This window comes from Hemitrygon akajei, chromosome 6 (genome assembly GCF_048418815.1).
Source record: "Hemitrygon akajei chromosome 6, sHemAka1.3, whole genome shotgun sequence".
NCBI lineage: Eukaryota > Metazoa > Chordata > Chondrichthyes > Myliobatiformes > Dasyatidae > Hemitrygon > Hemitrygon akajei.
This window is the reverse complement of record NC_133129.1, coordinates 13,173,214-13,190,167: the sequence shown is the minus strand read 5'-3', so window position 1 is coordinate 13,190,167 and position 16,954 is coordinate 13,173,214. Positions and strand designations below refer to the sequence as shown.

The 16,954-nt window shown below is 44.9% G+C and overlaps 1 protein-coding gene across 1 annotated transcript in view; it reads left to right on the top strand.

Annotated features, from left to right (window-relative positions):
- The window catches only part of LOC140728866 (hepatocyte growth factor activator), a 65,125-nt gene that overhangs the window by 19,645 nt on the left and 28,526 nt on the right, over nucleotides 1–16,954 (top strand). Inside the window, exons 6-11 of the mRNA XM_073047904.1 lie at nucleotides 39–170; nucleotides 1,173–1,283; nucleotides 5,369–5,543; nucleotides 7,546–7,640; nucleotides 10,001–10,114; nucleotides 12,399–12,530. Of these exons, the coding sequence (XP_072904005.1) occupies nucleotides 39–170; nucleotides 1,173–1,283; nucleotides 5,369–5,543; nucleotides 7,546–7,640; nucleotides 10,001–10,114; nucleotides 12,399–12,530 (759 nt within the window). The remainder of the gene's footprint in view (nucleotides 1–38; nucleotides 171–1,172; nucleotides 1,284–5,368; nucleotides 5,544–7,545; nucleotides 7,641–10,000; nucleotides 10,115–12,398; nucleotides 12,531–16,954) is intronic.

Here is a 16,954-nt window from a genome sequence, read left to right as displayed (position 1 = left end):
AGATTTTATGAAGAATAACCATTCTCCTTTCTCTTTAGAGAAGTGCTTCGAAAGACAGCATCTGAGGTACTACAACTTTGGAGAGACATGGACCCGAGTTCTTCACGGTGACATTGAAGAATGTTCCTGTTCTGAAGATGGGATTCATTCGCAGTGGTTAAACTCAACAGGTTTCTGGAAAGAAGTTTATACCATGTGGAGTTCAGTACGCAATTTCCACTGGGAAAGATAAATGGGAAGAGGACACAACAAATCCAGGGTTTTGTATTCCCTATAAAAGCAGTAGACTATGCTTGAAGGTTACAAATTGAGAGGTGAACAGTATTTAACTCAGTGTTTATATGAAAAGATTGGTGGATAATCTGTTTTACCAACTGAAGGATAAATGTTGGTCAAGATGGGGTTTAAATGAGTGACAATGAAAGATGGGATTAAGAAATAGACAGTATACTAAGCTGGAGGAGGAGATTGGTTGGATGAAGTTGAATCCTGGTTAGGGAAAGAGGCCTGGGGACTAGATTGGTTGGTGAGTGAGTCTTTGTTAGTGAAGACGCCTATGGGAGGTGATTGTTTGGAAGAAATGGAGAGATATAGTAGATATAGGATGTTTCCATTAGATCTGAGGACACAGCCTCTGAATAAAGGAATGTCCCTTTAGAACAGAGATGTGGAGGAATTTCTTCAGATGGAGGGTGGTGAATCTGTGGAATTCATTTTCATAGAGAGCAGCGGAGGCCAAGCCATTGGGTGTTTTTAAGGTAGAGATTGGTAAGTTTTTGGATGGTTAGTGGGTTAACAGTTACGGCAAGAATGGGGTTGAGAAAAATACTAGCCATTTGATTGGTGATTCAGGCTCAATGGGCCAAGTGGCCTGATTCTGCTCCTGAATCCTAATCTTGCTGTTCCTGAACCTGGTGGTGTGAAACCTCAGGCTTCAGTATCTGCTGTCCAGTGGGAGCTATGAGAAGGTGACAGGTTGGCATGATGCCTTCTTGAGGCAGCATCTCCTGCAAACACAATCGGCGATGGGGAGGGATGTGCCCGTGATGTGTTGGACATTTGGGGAAAGTGGATGGAGAGCAGGATTGAATCACCAGCTGACCGACACCCCTTAAGATTCTCATCCATTTGTTGCAGGATTGTAGCAAGTGACTCTTTCTTCTGATTCACAGACTGTGAGATCAACCTGTGCCTCAACAATGGAATGTGCCGGAAGATTCAGGCCACTGGGGAGAGTGTGTGCTTCTGCAGCGAGGGATATGCGGGGAAGATCTGCGAAATAGGTAAATTCACGTTGCAGGCACAAGTTCAGATTGTGTATCAGCGTGCAGATTGCATCGGCTTTCAACCTCCCTCGACTGTCTGAAAGAGTTTGTATGTTCTCGCCGTGGCCGTGTGGGCTTCCCCCCACATCCCAAAAGGAATACGGGTTTGTGAGTTGTCAGAATGCTTTGACAGAAGCATGGTAACACTTGTAGGCTGCCTCACAACATCCTCAACACAAATGACACATTTCACTGTATATTTTGATGTACAAGTGACCAATAAAGCTAACTTTTAAAAAAAATCTTTAACTCTTTGGTCCTGCTGGAGCTGACTTGACCTGAGGGTTCTGAGTGAGCCACTGCACTCTTCCCCGGCTAGGAACAAGTACGCTTTCACAGAGAGACCAGCTCTTAAGTTGGACAGCATTGATCGAAGACTGTGTTAGAGGGGATGGCTGGGGAAAACTGGGCATGGATAAGGTAACTGGTGGGTGAGAGCTGAGTAGTTGGTGAATGGAAGTGGAATTAAAATGTCTGGCCACTGGGAGATCCCACTTTTTCTGGCGGATGGAGCGTACATGGTCGGCGAAGCAGTCTGCCCCTACACCTCCTCCCTCACTACCTTTGAGGGGTCTAAACAGTCCTTCCAAGTGAGACGACACTTCACCTGCGAGTCTTTTGGGGTCATTTACTGTATCTGGTGATCCCAGTGTGGCCTCCTGTATATCGGTGAGCCCGATGTAGATTGGAAGATCACTTCGCCGAGCTCCTACGCTCCCTCCACCAGAAAAACTGGGATCTCCCAGAGGCCATCCATGTTAATTCCACTTCCCTTTCCTATTCTGACATGTCAGTCCATGGCCTCCTTTATTGCCACAATGAGTACACACTTGGGTTGGAGGAGCAACACCTTATATTCATCTGGGTAGCCCCCAACCTGATAGCATGAGCATCGATTTCTCGAACTTCCAGTAATGGCCTATCCCCCTTCAGCATTCCCCATCCCTATTTCCCTCTTTCATCTTATCTTACCAGTCCATCAAACCCCTCTTGTGCTCTTCCCCTTCCCCTTCTTCTCTGGCCTTGTGTCCTCTCCTAGCAGCTTCCCCTTTCTCCAGCCCTTTATCTCTTTCAGCAATCAACTTCCCAGCTGTTGTCTTCACCCCTCCCCTGCCCCCAGCTCAGACCACAAGACCATAAGATGTAGGAATAGAAGTAGGTCATTTGGCCCATCGAGTCTGCTCCGCCATTCAGTCATCCAATTCTTCCAGTCATCCCCACTCCCCTGCTTTCACCCTATCCCCTTTGATGCCCTGGCTAATCAAGAACCTATCTATCTCTGCCTTAAATACACCCAATGACTTGGTCTCCACAGTTGCTTGTGGCAACAAATTCCACAGATTTATCACCCCCTGACTAAAGTAATTTCTCTGCAACTCTGTTCTAAATGGACATCCTTCAATCCTGAAGTTGTGCCCTCTTGTTCTGGACTCCCCAACCATGGGAAATAACTTTGCCATATCTAATCTGTTCAGGCCTTTTAACATTCGGAATGTTTCCATGAGATCCCCCTCATTCTCCTGAACTCCACGGAATATAGCCCAAGAGCTGCCAGACGTTCCTTATTCCTGGAATCATTCTCGTGAATCTTCTCTGAACTCTCTCCAATGTCAGTATATCCTTTCTAAAATAAGGAGCCCAAAACTGCACACAATACTCCAAGTGTGGTCTCACGAGTGCCTTATAGAGCCTCAACATCACATCCCTGCTCTTATATTCTGTACCTCTGGAAATGAATGCCAACACTGAATTCACTTTCTTCATTACCAACTCAATCTGGAGGTTAACCTTTAGGATATCCTGCACAAGGACTCCCAAGTCCCTTTGCATCTCTGCATTTTGACTTCTCTCCCCATCTAAATAATAGTCTGCCTGTTTATTTCTTCCACCAAGGTGCATAACCGTACACTTTCCAACATTGTATTTAATTTGCCACTTCTTTGCCCATTCCCCTAAACTATCTAAGTCTCTCTGCAGGCTCTCTGTTTCCTCAGCACTACCTACTCCTCCACCTATCTTTGTATCATCGGCAAATTTAACCACAAACCCATTAAACCCATAGTCCAAATCGTTGACATACATCGTAAAAAGCAGCAGTCCCAACACCACCGTGGAACTCCACTGGTAGTCAGCCAGAATAGGGTCCCTTTTTTGCCACTTACTGTTTTCTGCCAATCAGCCAATGCTCTACCCATGCTAGTGACTTCCCTGTAATTCCATGGGCTTCATCTATCACCTTGTACTTCTTCCTCCCCGCCCCTTTATTGTGACTTCTCATCTTTTTTCTCTAGCCCTGATTAAACGTTGTCTGTTTACTCTTTTCCTGGCCTGCTGAGTTCCTCCAGCATGTTGTGTGAGTTCAGTGAGAACACTAGAGATAGATGAGAGAGAGTTGGGGGAGGACAGAGTTAGAGAGAGATTATGAGAGGTAGAGGCAGAGGGGGAGGAGAGAGGGGAGGAGAGACAGAAAGAAGAGATGGATAGAGAGAGAGATAGAGGGGAAGAGAGCAGAAAGAGGTAGATAGAAGGGAAGAGAGGTGGAGAGAGATAGGGAGAAAGAGAGAGAAGTGTAGAAAGAGACAGACAGATGGAGAGGAAGATGGATAGAGAGAGGGTTAGAAAGAGAAGTACAGAGAAAGAAGGAGGAGGGAGAGAAAAAGGGAGGGGGAGAGAAGGAGAGAGGTAGGGGGTAGAGAGAGAGGGAGAAAGGGGGAGAGAGCAGAAGAGAGATCAATAGGAAGAGAGGTAGAGAGAGAAGAGAAAGGAATACAAGACCTGAGGGGACTTGAAACTGGAAATGTCAGTGTTTTTATTATTGGGTTCCGGAGTAAACAGACCAATTATGAGCAGTTGTTCTTGCTGTTGAGAATTCTAATCCCCCCTCCCCTCCACCATTATGTTCCTCCAGGAAAATGTTTTCAGATTCCAGCATCTGCAGTCTCATGTGTTGCTCTCTTTCTCAATCTCTTGCCCTGAATAAATATATTCTCTCTCTTGCTTTCTTCCCTCTACTCTTCCCCTGGATGCTCTCCTTTTCTCTCTATGTTCTTCACCCATTTTCTTTTTCTATTCATTCTATTATATACTAAATATATACAAATAATAAAATACATATTTCCATTGTGTGTCTGACCCTCATGCACACCTCTTTCTCTCGTTCCTGTCAGCTTCATTTTATTTATTTATTTAGAGATACGGTGTGGAACACACACTTTCTGCCCAATGAGCTGCACCGCCCAGTAACCCACCGATCTAACCCCAGCCTGACCGTAGGACAATTTATGATGACCAGTTAACCTACTAACCAGATTGTGGAAGGAAACAAGAGCACCCAGAAGAAACCCACACAGTCATGGGAAGGATGTACAAACTTTCTGACAGATGATGCTGAAATTGAACTCTGATCTCTGACGCCCAGAGCTGTAATATTGTTGCATTAACTAGCAATGCTTTTGTAAATTGGTGGTTGATCATGTACCATAGCAGATCCCTCTCTCCGCTTTTTCCCTGCCCCTCTCTCCCTCCCTCCTTCCCTCTCTCTCCCCCCTCCCTCCCTCTCCCCTTCCCCCTCCTCTTCTGCCCCTCCCTCCTCCCCTTCACTCCTTCCCCTCCTCTCCCCTACCTTCTTCCCTCCAACCCCTCCCTCCCTGTCTCCCCCTCCCCCTCTCTCCCCTTCCTCTCCCCTCTCTCTCCCCCTCCCTCTCTCTCCCCTCCCTCCCCTTCTCTCCCCCTCCCCCTCTCTCTCCCCCTCCCTCCCTCTCCCTCTTCCCCTCCCTCTCCCTCTTGCCCCCTCCCTCTCTCTCCCCTTCCCTCTCCCCCTCCCTCTCCCCAATCTCTCCCCTCCCTCTCTCTCCCTCCCTCCTTCACCCCTCTCTTCCTCTCTCACCCTCTCCCCTTCCCTCTCTCCCTCTCTGTTCCCTTCTCTCTCCCTCTTTCCCCCTCTTCCTGATAGATCCACACACACCAACAGTCCCATAGGGTCAGCCATTTTGGGAAATAGGCCTCCAGAATTAACTCTTTGTTTGCCATGTTTTGATGTCCAGATATCACCTCCCACTGCTACAAGGACAAAGGGACCCTCTACCGAGGGAAGGCCAGATGGACTGCCTCAGGAACTGACTGCCTACCTTGGACGTCCAGCTTCATAAGCATGGAGTTAGACATGGGAAGCCTGAAGGATCCTCACATATTGGGTGTGGGTGACCACCCTTACTGCAGGTGTGAAAAATGAACTTCAGAAGAGCAATGTAGCCATGAGCATGAGGCTCAGCCGGCAGGGGTAGGGCAGTTCCTTAGTCTGGCCCTTCCTTTCCCAATGGGGCCAGACAGTGTGGTTCTTTGGTACATCATGTAAATCCACTTCATAGAGATGTGGCCTTTCGGTCCACTTCATCTGCACTGTCCATGATACCAATCTACATTGATCCCATTTAAAGATTTAAAAGATTTGTTTTATTTGTCATGTGTACATTGAAACATACAGAGAAATGTGTTGTTTATGGTTAGCACGACGCTCTTACAGCTCGGGGCATTCCGGGGTTTGGAGTTCGAATCTGGTGCCATCTGTAAGGAGATTGTGCATTCTCCCCATGATCATGTGAGTTTCCTCCCACAGTCCAAAGACGTACCAGTCAGTAGGTTAATTGGTCACTGTAAATTGTCCTGGGATTAGGCTGGGGTTAAATAGGTGGGTTGCTGGGCAGTGCGGCTCATTGGGCCTATTCCATGCTGTATCTTTAACTAACTAGCTAACTAACCAACTAACTAACTAACTAACTAAGTGGATAGATAGAAACATAGAAAACCTACAGCACAATACAGGCCTTTTTGCCTACAAAGCTGTGCTGAACATATCCTTACTTGAGAAATTACCTAGATGGATAAAAGTATAATAAAGATTATGCTGGTCAGCCCAAAAGTGTTGCCAAGTTTCTGCTGCCAATATAGCATGCACACAACTCACTAACCCTAACCTGTGTGACGTTGGACTGTGGGAGGAAACCGGATCACCCAGAGGAAACCCACATGGTCACAGGGAGAACGTACAAACTCATTGCAGACAGTAGCAGGAATCGAACCCTAGTCTTATAGCTGACTGCTGTAGAGCGTTGTGCTAACCTGTTATGTTATTGTGCCCCTTATTTGTGTGCATTATACCTTTCCAGTGGGAATGTTTTTTAAGTGTTGTAATAATGCTCATTTCTATTGTCTCCTGTGGTAGCTTCTTCCATATTCCCACCACAATATGAAGGCAATAGCTGACAGCCGAGGAAGAAAATGGCTAGCAAGAAGCACAGGCATTGTCCCTATCAACTGGGATGAAATTCCTCTGTGCAGTTTAAGTGATATACACAAAGAAGTCAACATGCCAGGCAGCATGTACTGGGGCGGGGGGTGGCGGTGTTGGGGAATAGAACAGCCCCTCCATAGATGCTGCCTGACCTATGCTCTATGTAGTGTTGCTCAACATTTTCAGTATCTGCAGAATCTCTTGTGTCTATGACTCGTGCAGCTTGAGCTGTTTATAACCCCAAGAAACCACGTTGCTTGTCTTTTGCAACTTATTGCAAAGTTAGTATCAACAGTCTTGTCAATCTTGTACACAACCCAACTGCAGTTTTTGAAGTTTGTCATGTACATTTGGTAGAGTTCAGAATCAGAATCAGAGTTATTATCACTGATAAATATGTTGTTTTGTGGGAGCAGTTCAGTGCAATACATAAAATATACTATAAATTATAATAAGCAATATATATTTTAAAAATGATAAACCAAATACTGTAGTGCATAAAAAGAGCAAAAAGAGTGAGATAGTGTTCTGGGGTTCATTGCCCTTTAAGGAATCTGATGGTGAAGGTTAAGAATCTGTTCCTAAAACTCCTATACCTCTTCTCTGATGGTAGTAATGAGAAGAGGGCATGTCCTGGGTGTTAGGGGCCTTAATAAGGCATTGCTGTCTGAAGATGGACTTAATGGTGAGGAGGCTTGTGCCCATAATGGAGTGGGTGGGTAGGGATCCTTAATGATGGATACCTCTTTCCTGAGGTATCACTTTTTGAAGATGTCCTCACGTGCCCATGACGGAGCTGGCTGAGTTTTGCATGCTATTGAGAGGCAAATTTAATGGTAGCTGATAAATCTGATTTATTAGCTGGTTAAAGCTCAGGGGAAGCAACAAGCAGAGATGAGTTTTGTCCCATGAACTGTGTGTTTCTTCCAGAAACTTCGACAATGACAAAGCACCGTGGTGCTACACGCTGATGAATGACACCATCTCCTGGGATTATTGCACAATACCGCGCTGTCCAGTGCAAGGTGCGTTGTCTAAAGTAGTCCTTTCATGGTTTTGACCTTGGGGGTGTACAGCTGTGAAGCAGATGGAGCTGTCATCTCACAGCACAAGAGACCCACGTTCGGTGCTGAGCTGCCTCTGTGGAGTTTGCACCTTCTTCCCCCAGGTGCTCCAGTTTCCAACCTCGCGCCAAATGTGTGAGGGAGAGGGATGGTGGGTCAATTGGGCTCAGTAAAATGCGGGTGAGTGGTAGAATCTGGGCGGAGTAGATGCAGGTACAGGAAGAAGAATAACTGGGATTAATATAGGGCCAAAACATCGAACGTAGAACAGCATAGGAGTTAGTGCGATGCTATTACGCTCGGAGTGTTGGAGTTCAGAGTTCAATGCTGGCGTCCTCCGTAAGGAGTCTGTATGTCCTCCCTGTGGAATACGTAGGTTTCCTCCCACAGTCCAAAGATATAACAGTTAGAAGGTTAATTGGTCATTGTAGGTTGTCCGGTGATTAGGTTAGGATTAAATCAGTGAATTATTGGCTGTTACGGCTCGATGTCCAGTGCAAGGTGCACTACAAAAAATAAAGAGAACAGCACAGTACGGACCATTCGGCCTATGATGTTGTGCCAACCTTATAACCTGCTCCACAGTCAATCTAACAATTTCCCTTCATTTTTCTTACATTTAAGAGTCTCTTAAATGCCCCTAATGTATCTATGTTTACCACCACCCCTGACAGTTAACACTCTTTGTGTAAAAAACCTTCCTCAGATATCTCCCCTGATCAATCCTCCATTCTCCTTAAACTGATATCCTCTGGTATTAGCCAATTCCACCCCGGGAATGTCTTTGGCTAGCCACACTATCTGTGCCTATCTCTGCCTCTCATCATCTTATACACATCTATCAAGTTGTCTCTCGTCCTTGATCGCTCCAAAGAGAAAAGCCCTAGCTCGCTCAACCTATTCTCAACATTTAATCTTTTTTCCTAAGACTTTTGCATGGAACTGTGTTCGTCAACGTGGAGCAGAGAGTGAGTTTGTAAATATAGAGGAGCAAAGGATGTTGGGAATGGTGAGGGTGGAGCGTCGCAGGAGGGGTGTGGAACAGGTGGCAGAGAAGGTTTAGAGGTGCACTTGATCAATAAATAAATCTGAATCTTGTATTTTGAATCTCAGTGTTGCAGAATCTCTTTATTTAGTGCCATACCTTCTTAATAGAGACAAGGAAATGTTTTATATGTTACTATGAAAAGTTGTGCTAACCCAAAAGTTTTCTCTCTCATCCATGTGCCTACCTAAGAACCTCTTAAATGTCCCTAATGCAGGAGCTGCCAATGTTTTTTGTGCCATGGACCTTGACCATTAAGTGAAGGGATTGTGGACCCCAGGCTGGGAAGCCTTGCATTGTATCTGCCTCTACCACCACCCTTGGCCGTGTGTTCCTGGCACCCACCACTCTCCGGACTGTACACAGTGCAAAGCAGTGTCCTACAGTACTGTACAAACGAGTAGGACACATATATAGCTAGGGTGCTTAGGACTTTTGCACAGTACTGTATTTGTCAATGTGGAGGTGGAGGGCTAGTTTGCAAACCTGGTGGGAGCAAAAGAAGTTGGGAATGGCAAAAGTGGAGTGCTGTGGGAGGGGTCTGGGACAGGTGCCAGAGAAGGAGTGCCAGGGGAGGGTGGGGGGGGTGGCACGGGTGCAGACACACCCAGCCCTGAGACACCAGGCAAGGCCATCTGATTTCTAACAATTGGTTTATTGATCATTACAGAATGTCTCTCTGGCGCTTCCCACTGCCTTCCCTCTCCTTTCCTCTTTTCCTATCCATAATTCCCCTCTCCCTGTCTCCTTCCCACTCTCAGTCCACAGTAGAGACCCATATCGGAATCAGGCTTCATCACTCAATAGTGTCATGAAATTTGTTTTTTTGTGGTAGCAGTACAGTCCGATACATAAAATTACTACAATACTGTGCAACAGTCATAGGCGCCTTAGCTATATATATATGTGCCTAGGACTTTTGCCCAGTACTGTACATAGAACATAGATCCATATAGAACAGAAACAGGCCCTTTGGTCCATCATGTTGTGGCAAACTATTTAAACTAGTAATCAACACACACAAAATGCTGTAGGGACTCAGCAAGCCAGGCAGCATCTATGGAGGGGAATAAACAGTTGACGTTTCAGACCAAGACCATTCTTCAGTCCTGTTCTATAGTTTACGGTTGTCCTGATGTAGGGTCTCAGCCTAAAACATCAACTATACCTGTAAATGAGTCCAAGGGAGAATTAACACGTGAGCTGCAGATCCTCCCAAAAGATTACTGTGAACACCGCTCAGTCACATTCAAACTCTTTGTTTTGTTCTTTACAGATCCCTGCCTTTCAAATCCCTGTCAAAATGGAGGGACCTGTATCAGAGATGCTCTGCAGAAATCTTACTACTGCCGGTGCAGTGATCAGTACTCAGGAGTCTACTGCCAGACAGGTGAGAAAGTTGCAAAGCAATCCGCTCTTGTCTGAGGCTGAGGCGCAATATTACTGGAACTCAGCAAGTCCAAAGAGATTAAGATGTGGCGTGGGAGAGAGCTGAGACCTCTGTGGGCGCTCTGGGTTGGGGATTGGCCTCTCCTGTCGGTGCTGCTCTCCAGTGTTCGCTCGACAACCTGGATTGCGTTCACCTGCGGCTGCGTTAGTGCCTGATGAGGAACTACGGCGTGCATGGGACAATGTCCCATGTACCAGCAATCTACAGGCCACGTCACTCAGAGACTTGGGTTATATTACTTCTTTGTGATAGTATGTTTTTTTCTGCTATCATGTGCTGTGTGCACTGTGTAGCTGTTTTGCACCTTCACCCCAGGAATAACAGTTAAGCTTGAACTTGAACTAGAATTAGAAGCTAGCAGGATGGAGTCAAAGATTCAAAGTATGAATGCAGTATACATCCCTCAGAATTGTCTTCCCGCAGACAGCGACAAAACAAAGAAAGCATGGAACCTGTTCAAAGAAAAGCACCAACCCCTCTTCAAGCGAAAAAAACAAACAAATTGTGCAACTGACAAAAAGTGAGCAGAAACACGGAATATAAAGCACAAAATTAAAGGAGTCAAGGCATTTTCAGTTCAGTTTAATTTAACGTTGTGTTGTTTGTTATATGGATAGAAAAAAATCCATTAGAGCTTAGAACTGGAGACAGGGGTCTACAACCTGCAGTGCTGAGGAGGGAAGTTAAGAGAACGGTGGAAATCTGGAACCTTACTCGACACCAGCAGTTGCCGTAGAATCCGTTGGAACAGCAGATAGTGTATCACTACTACAGCACCAGCAACCTGGGTTCAATTCCCGCCGTTGTCCGTAAGGGGTCTCCCTGTGACCGTGTGGGTTTCCTCTGGATGCTCTAGATTCCAAAGGTTACAAGCAAGAGAAAATCCAACCCTGCCAAAGGGTCTCGGCCCGAAACGCTGTCTGTGCTCTTTTCCAGAGATGCTGCCTGGCCTGCTGGAGTCCTACAGCATTTTGTGTGTGTTGCTCGGATTTTCAGCATCTGCAGATTTTCTGTTTGTGAAGCGACCTCACTCCTTTTTTATGCGCTATTTTATTGAATTGCAATATATAATGATTTTCAAGCCTTTGCACTGCACTGTTAGTGCAGAACAACAAATTTCATGTTATGTAATAAATGGAATAACCTCAGGGGTTCAAGAAGATAGTTTACCACCACCTTCTCAAAGGCAATGGAATGAGCATTCACGCTGGCTATGACAGAGATGTTCTCATCTCCTAAATTAATAAAACATGCAGTTTATTGTAATTGGATGACACTATTTTACAAGCTGCATTTTGTAAAGAGCAAGAACACCCTGTTTAAAACAAGAAAACAAGAGTAAATACAGCAAAAATTAAACACGAGATTCTTCAGATGCTGGAATTTTCTGCTGAATCTGACATCAGAATCAGGTTTATTATCACCAGCATGAAACGTGAAATTTGTTAACTTAGCAGCAGTAGTTCAATGCAACACATAATCTAACAGAGAAAAAAATAACAATAAATAAAATAAAAATAATAATAAATAAACATGTAAATCAATTACGTATAGTGTCCAAAGATTCAATGTCCATTTAGGAATCAGATGGCAGAGAGGAAGAAGCTGTTCCTGAATTGCTGAGTGTGTGCCTTCAGGCTTCTGTACCTCCTACCTGATGGTAGCAATGAGAACAAGGCATGTCCTGGGTGCTGTAAGCCCTTAATAATTGATGCTGCCTTTCTGAGACACTGCTCCCTAAAGATGTCCTGGGTAAAAATATGTCCTAGGCTAGTACCCAAGATGGAGCTGACTAGATTTACAACCCTCTGCAGCTTCTATCAGCCCTGTGCAGTAGCCCGAAGATGTGTGGGATTGGTAGGTTATTGATCAGTGTAAATTGTCCCATGTGTGTTGGTGAGTGATAGAATTTGGTGGTTGTGGGGAGGGAGGTGTGCTTTGATAAGAATCTAGGAATGTATAAGACCATAAGAGAAAGGAGCAGAATTAAGCCATTCGGCCATTCATCTGCTTTACTGTTCCATCGTGGCTGATTTACTATCCCTCTCAACCCCATTCTACTGCCTTTAACCCATCACCTTTTTCGCCCCTTACTAATCAAGAACCTATCAACCTCTGTAGGATTATCACGTCAATGGGTGTTTTATTGGTCATCGCGGACTTGCTAGGCCTTTCCCATGCTGTATGCCTCGAAGATACTCAGTTATTTCCCTTTGTGTTTCAGAGACATGCTTGGAGAAGACCCACCATAGATACTTCCACATCAGAGAGAGATGGAACCGGTTTGTTGACGGCAAAGTGGAAAGTTGTGTGTGTGCCGAGAATGGATCAGAATGCCAAAGCGTCGCAAGTAAAGGTGTTAGTCAGCAAACTAAAAACTTCTGTGACTCTTTGAAATATGGGCCAGTCACTTATGTTCTTCTGACAACCTTTGTCATAACCAGCTTCTTCACTGGCTAGAGCTTTTCTTGCAAATGTTGAGTAAGACCTTAACTGGATCTCTCCTTAACTTACCTACACCTATGCTCTGTCTGCCAGAGAAAGCAGGATCTCCCAGTGGCCACACATTTTAATTCCACGTCCCATTCCCATTCTCATTTGTCTATCCATGGCCTCCTCTACTGTCAAGATGAAGCCACACTCAGGTTGGAGGAACAACACCTTATATACCAGCTGGGTAGCCTCCAACCTGATGGCATGAACATTGACTTCTCTAACTTCCATTAATGCCCCTCCTCCCCTTCTTACCCCATCCTTGATATATTTAGTTTTATTTGTTTTTGTTTTTTCCCCCCTCCCTTTTTTTCTTTCTCTCTCTGTCCATCACTCTGCCTGTTCTCCATCTCCCTCTGGTGCTCCCCTCCCCCTTTCTTTCTCCTGAGGCTTCCCGTCCCATGATCCTTTCCCTTCTCCAGCTCTGTATCCCTTTTGCCAATCATCTTTCTGGCTCTCAGCTTCACCCCACCCCCTCTGGTCTGCTCCTATCATTTTGTATTTTCCCCTCCCCCTCCCACTTTCAAATCTCTTACTATCTTTCCTTTCGGTTAGTCTTGACGAAGGGTCTCGGCCCGAAACGTCGACAGCGCTTCTCCCTATAGATGCTGCCTGGCCTGTTCAGTTCCACCAGCATTTTGTGTTGTTGCTTGAATTTCCAGCATCTGCAGATTTCCTCGTGTGTGGATCTCTCCTTAACCTTTTTTGAGAAGATTAGGGAGAGATCGACTGGAGCCAATCCAAATTTGGAAAGGTTTTGACAAGTGCAGAATAAATGAGAATCTTAATTCTACTGACAGAAAAACAAGTGGACCAAGATTTTAGATGGTTGGGGAGAGATGAGAAAAATTCTTTGCATCCTGACAAAGGGTCTCGGGCCAAAACATCGACTGCTCATTCTCCTCCATAGATCCTGCCTAATTTGCTGAGTTCCTCCATTTGTGTGTGTATGTGTTACTCTGGATTTCCAGCATTGCAGAATCCCTTGTGTTTCTTCTTTGTGGGTGTTCGCTGCAGGTATTCTTGGCCATTTCCTCTATTTCCAATAGGAGCCTCTTATCCCTTTACAAAATGCTGTCTGTAAAATGGTGTCATCTGGGTATAATAAACAGCGTGTTTTATTAATTTCTGGGATGAAATTTCTATAATGCTGAGCATTTATGCCCATTCCTGGAGAAGGTGCTGTTGAACCATGTTTTTAATCTGTGGGGTTCTTCCGGTGAAAGTGCTCCAACAGTTGCTGTCCATGACCTGGACCAATCAATGATGAAGGATAAGTGATATGTGCAGTTTGGCAGGGGAACCTGCAGGTGGTGGTGTTTCCATGCACCCAAAGTCCTTGTCCTGGCAATAGGCGGCATAGAATTGTGAGGTCCTGTAGGACTCACCCGGGAGAGGTGGAGCTGGGAGACTATGGCAAGTCGATGATAGATGGTCATCAATGCCCCCATGATCTAGGCCATGCTCTCTTTTCACTGCTGCTGTCAGGAAGGTAGTACAGGAACCTGGGGTTCCACACCACCAGGTTCAGGAACAGTCATTACTCTACAACCTTCAGACTCCTGAACCGGTGTGGACAACTTCACTCATTCCAACATTGAATTGATTCCACAACCTATAGACTCACTTTTAAGGACTCTACATCTCATCCTCAGTGTTATTTAGTTATTTTATTATTGTTTGTATTTGCACAATTTGTCTTCTTTTGCACATTGGTTGGTTGTCTGTTTTTGTGTGTAGATTTTCACAGATTCTATTATGTTTCCTTGTACCTTCTATGAATGCCCATAAGACAATGAATCTCAGGGTAGTTTATGAAGACAAATATGCATACTTTGATAGTAAATTCATTTTGAACTTTGAGATGGAGCAGATGAAGGGAAATAAAATGATGAGACAGTTGGAGTGAAATGGGGAGAGGGAAGTATGAAGTTTGGAGAGAGCTCTAAAATGTTTCAAAGTAGATGTTTATTATTTAGAAAATTTATGGATTATATTAATTGATGCAACTAATTACAGGGCATTTCAAAATTATATTAATGTAGATTTCAAAATTATATTAACATTATATAAAAGAAAATACCAGCTGCTCGGCAATGAAGGCTATGTGTGTGGGAGCGTTTCAGTTATTGCGTGACCACACATCCACACAGGGAGCAGAGTCCATATTCCTTCCATCCATGTACTAAACTATATTCTGTATCTGCAGTCCCTTGTTTTATGTTCAAATTTAAGTTTAATTGTCATTCACCATACATGAATACCCATAAATACATCCAAATGAATCAGTGTTCCTCTGGGACCAAGGTACAAAACACCAACAGTCTTACACAGCACAAAGCACATATAGCACATATAATTGTGATAGCAGAAAACATACAGTAATAATTATAAACTTTAGAATCAGAATACCACAAATTATATTATGACCAGACAGTTATTACAGACAGGGCAATCCATAATAACCATCTGGATATAATATTACAGGATAAACATAGAACATAGAATAGTACAGCACATTACAGGCCCTTTGGCCCACAATGTTGTGCCGACTCTCAAACCCTGCCTCCCATATAACCCCCTACCATAAATTCCTCCATATACCTGTCTAGTAGTCTCTTAAACTTCACTAGGGTATCTGCCTCCACCACTGACTCAGGCAGTGCATTCCACGCACCAACCACCCTCTGAGTGAAAAACCTTCCTCTAATATCCCCCTTGAACTTCCCTCCCCTACCTTAAAGCCGTGTCCTCTTGTACTGAGCAGCGGTGCCCTGGGGAAGAGGTGCTGGCTGTCCACTCTGTCTATTCCTCTTAATATCTTGTACACCTCTATCATGTCTCCTCTCATCCTTCTTCTCTCCAAAGAGTAAAGCCCTAGCTCTCTTAATCTCTGATCATAATCCATACTCTCTAAACCAGGCAGCATCCTGGTAAATCTCCCCTGTACCTTTTCCAATGCTTCCACATCCTTCCTATAGTGAGGCGACCAGAACTGGACACAGTACTCCAAGTGTGGCCTAACTAGAGTTTTATAGAGCTGCATCATTACATCGCGTCTCTTAAACTCTATCCCTCGACTTATGAAAGCTAACACCCCATAAGCTTTCTTAACTACCCTATCTACCTGTGAGGCAACTTTCAGGGATCTGTGGACAAGTACCCCCAGATTCCTCTGCTCCTCCACACTACCAAGTATCCTGCCATTTACTTTGTACTCTGCCTTGGAGTTTGTCCTTCCAAAGTGTACCACCTCACACTTCTCCGGGTTGAACTCCATCTGCCACTTCTCAGCCCACTTCTGCATCCTATCAATGTCTCTCTGCAATCTTCGACAATCCTCTACACTATCTACAACACCACCAACCTTTGTGTTGTCTGCAAACTTGCCAACCCACCCTTCTAATTCACATCCAGGTCATTAATAAAAATCACAAAAATAGAGGTCCCAGAACAAATACTTGTGGGACACCACTAGTCACAACCCTCCAATCTGAATGTACTCCCTCCACCACGACCCTCTGCCTTCTGCAGGCAAACCAATTCTGAATCCACCTGGCCAAACTTCCCTGGATCCCGTGCCTTCTGACTTTCTGATTAAGCCTACTGTGTGGAACCTTGTCAAATGCCTTACTAAAATCCATGTAAATCACATCCACTGCACTACCCTCTTCTATATGCCTGGTCACCTCCTCAAAGAACTCTATCAGGCTTGTTAGGCATGATCTGCCCTTCACAAGGCCATGCTGACTGTCCCTGATCAGACCATGATTCTCTAAATGCCCATAGATCCTATCTCTAAGAATCTTTTCCAACAGCTTTCCCACCACAGACGTAAGGCTCACTGGTCTATAATTACCTGGACTATCCCTATTACCTTTTTTGAACAAGGGGACAACATTTGCCTCCCTCCAATCCTCCGGTACCATTCCTGTGGACAACGAGGACATAAAGATCCTAGCCAGGGGTTCAGCAATCTCTTCCCTTGCCTCGTGGAGCAGCCTGGGGAATATTCCGTCAGGCCTCGGGGACTTATCCGTCCTAATGTATTTTAACAATTCCAACACTTCCTCTCCCTTAATATCAACATGCTCCAGAAAGTCAACCTCACTCATATTGTCCTCACCGTCATCAGGTTCCCTCTCAGTGGTGAATACCGAAGAGAAGTATTCATTGAGGACCTCGCTCACTTCCACAGCCTCCAGGCACATCTTCCCACTTTAATCTCTAATCGGTCCTACCTTCACTCCTGTCATCCTTTTGTTCTTCACATAATTGAAGCATGAC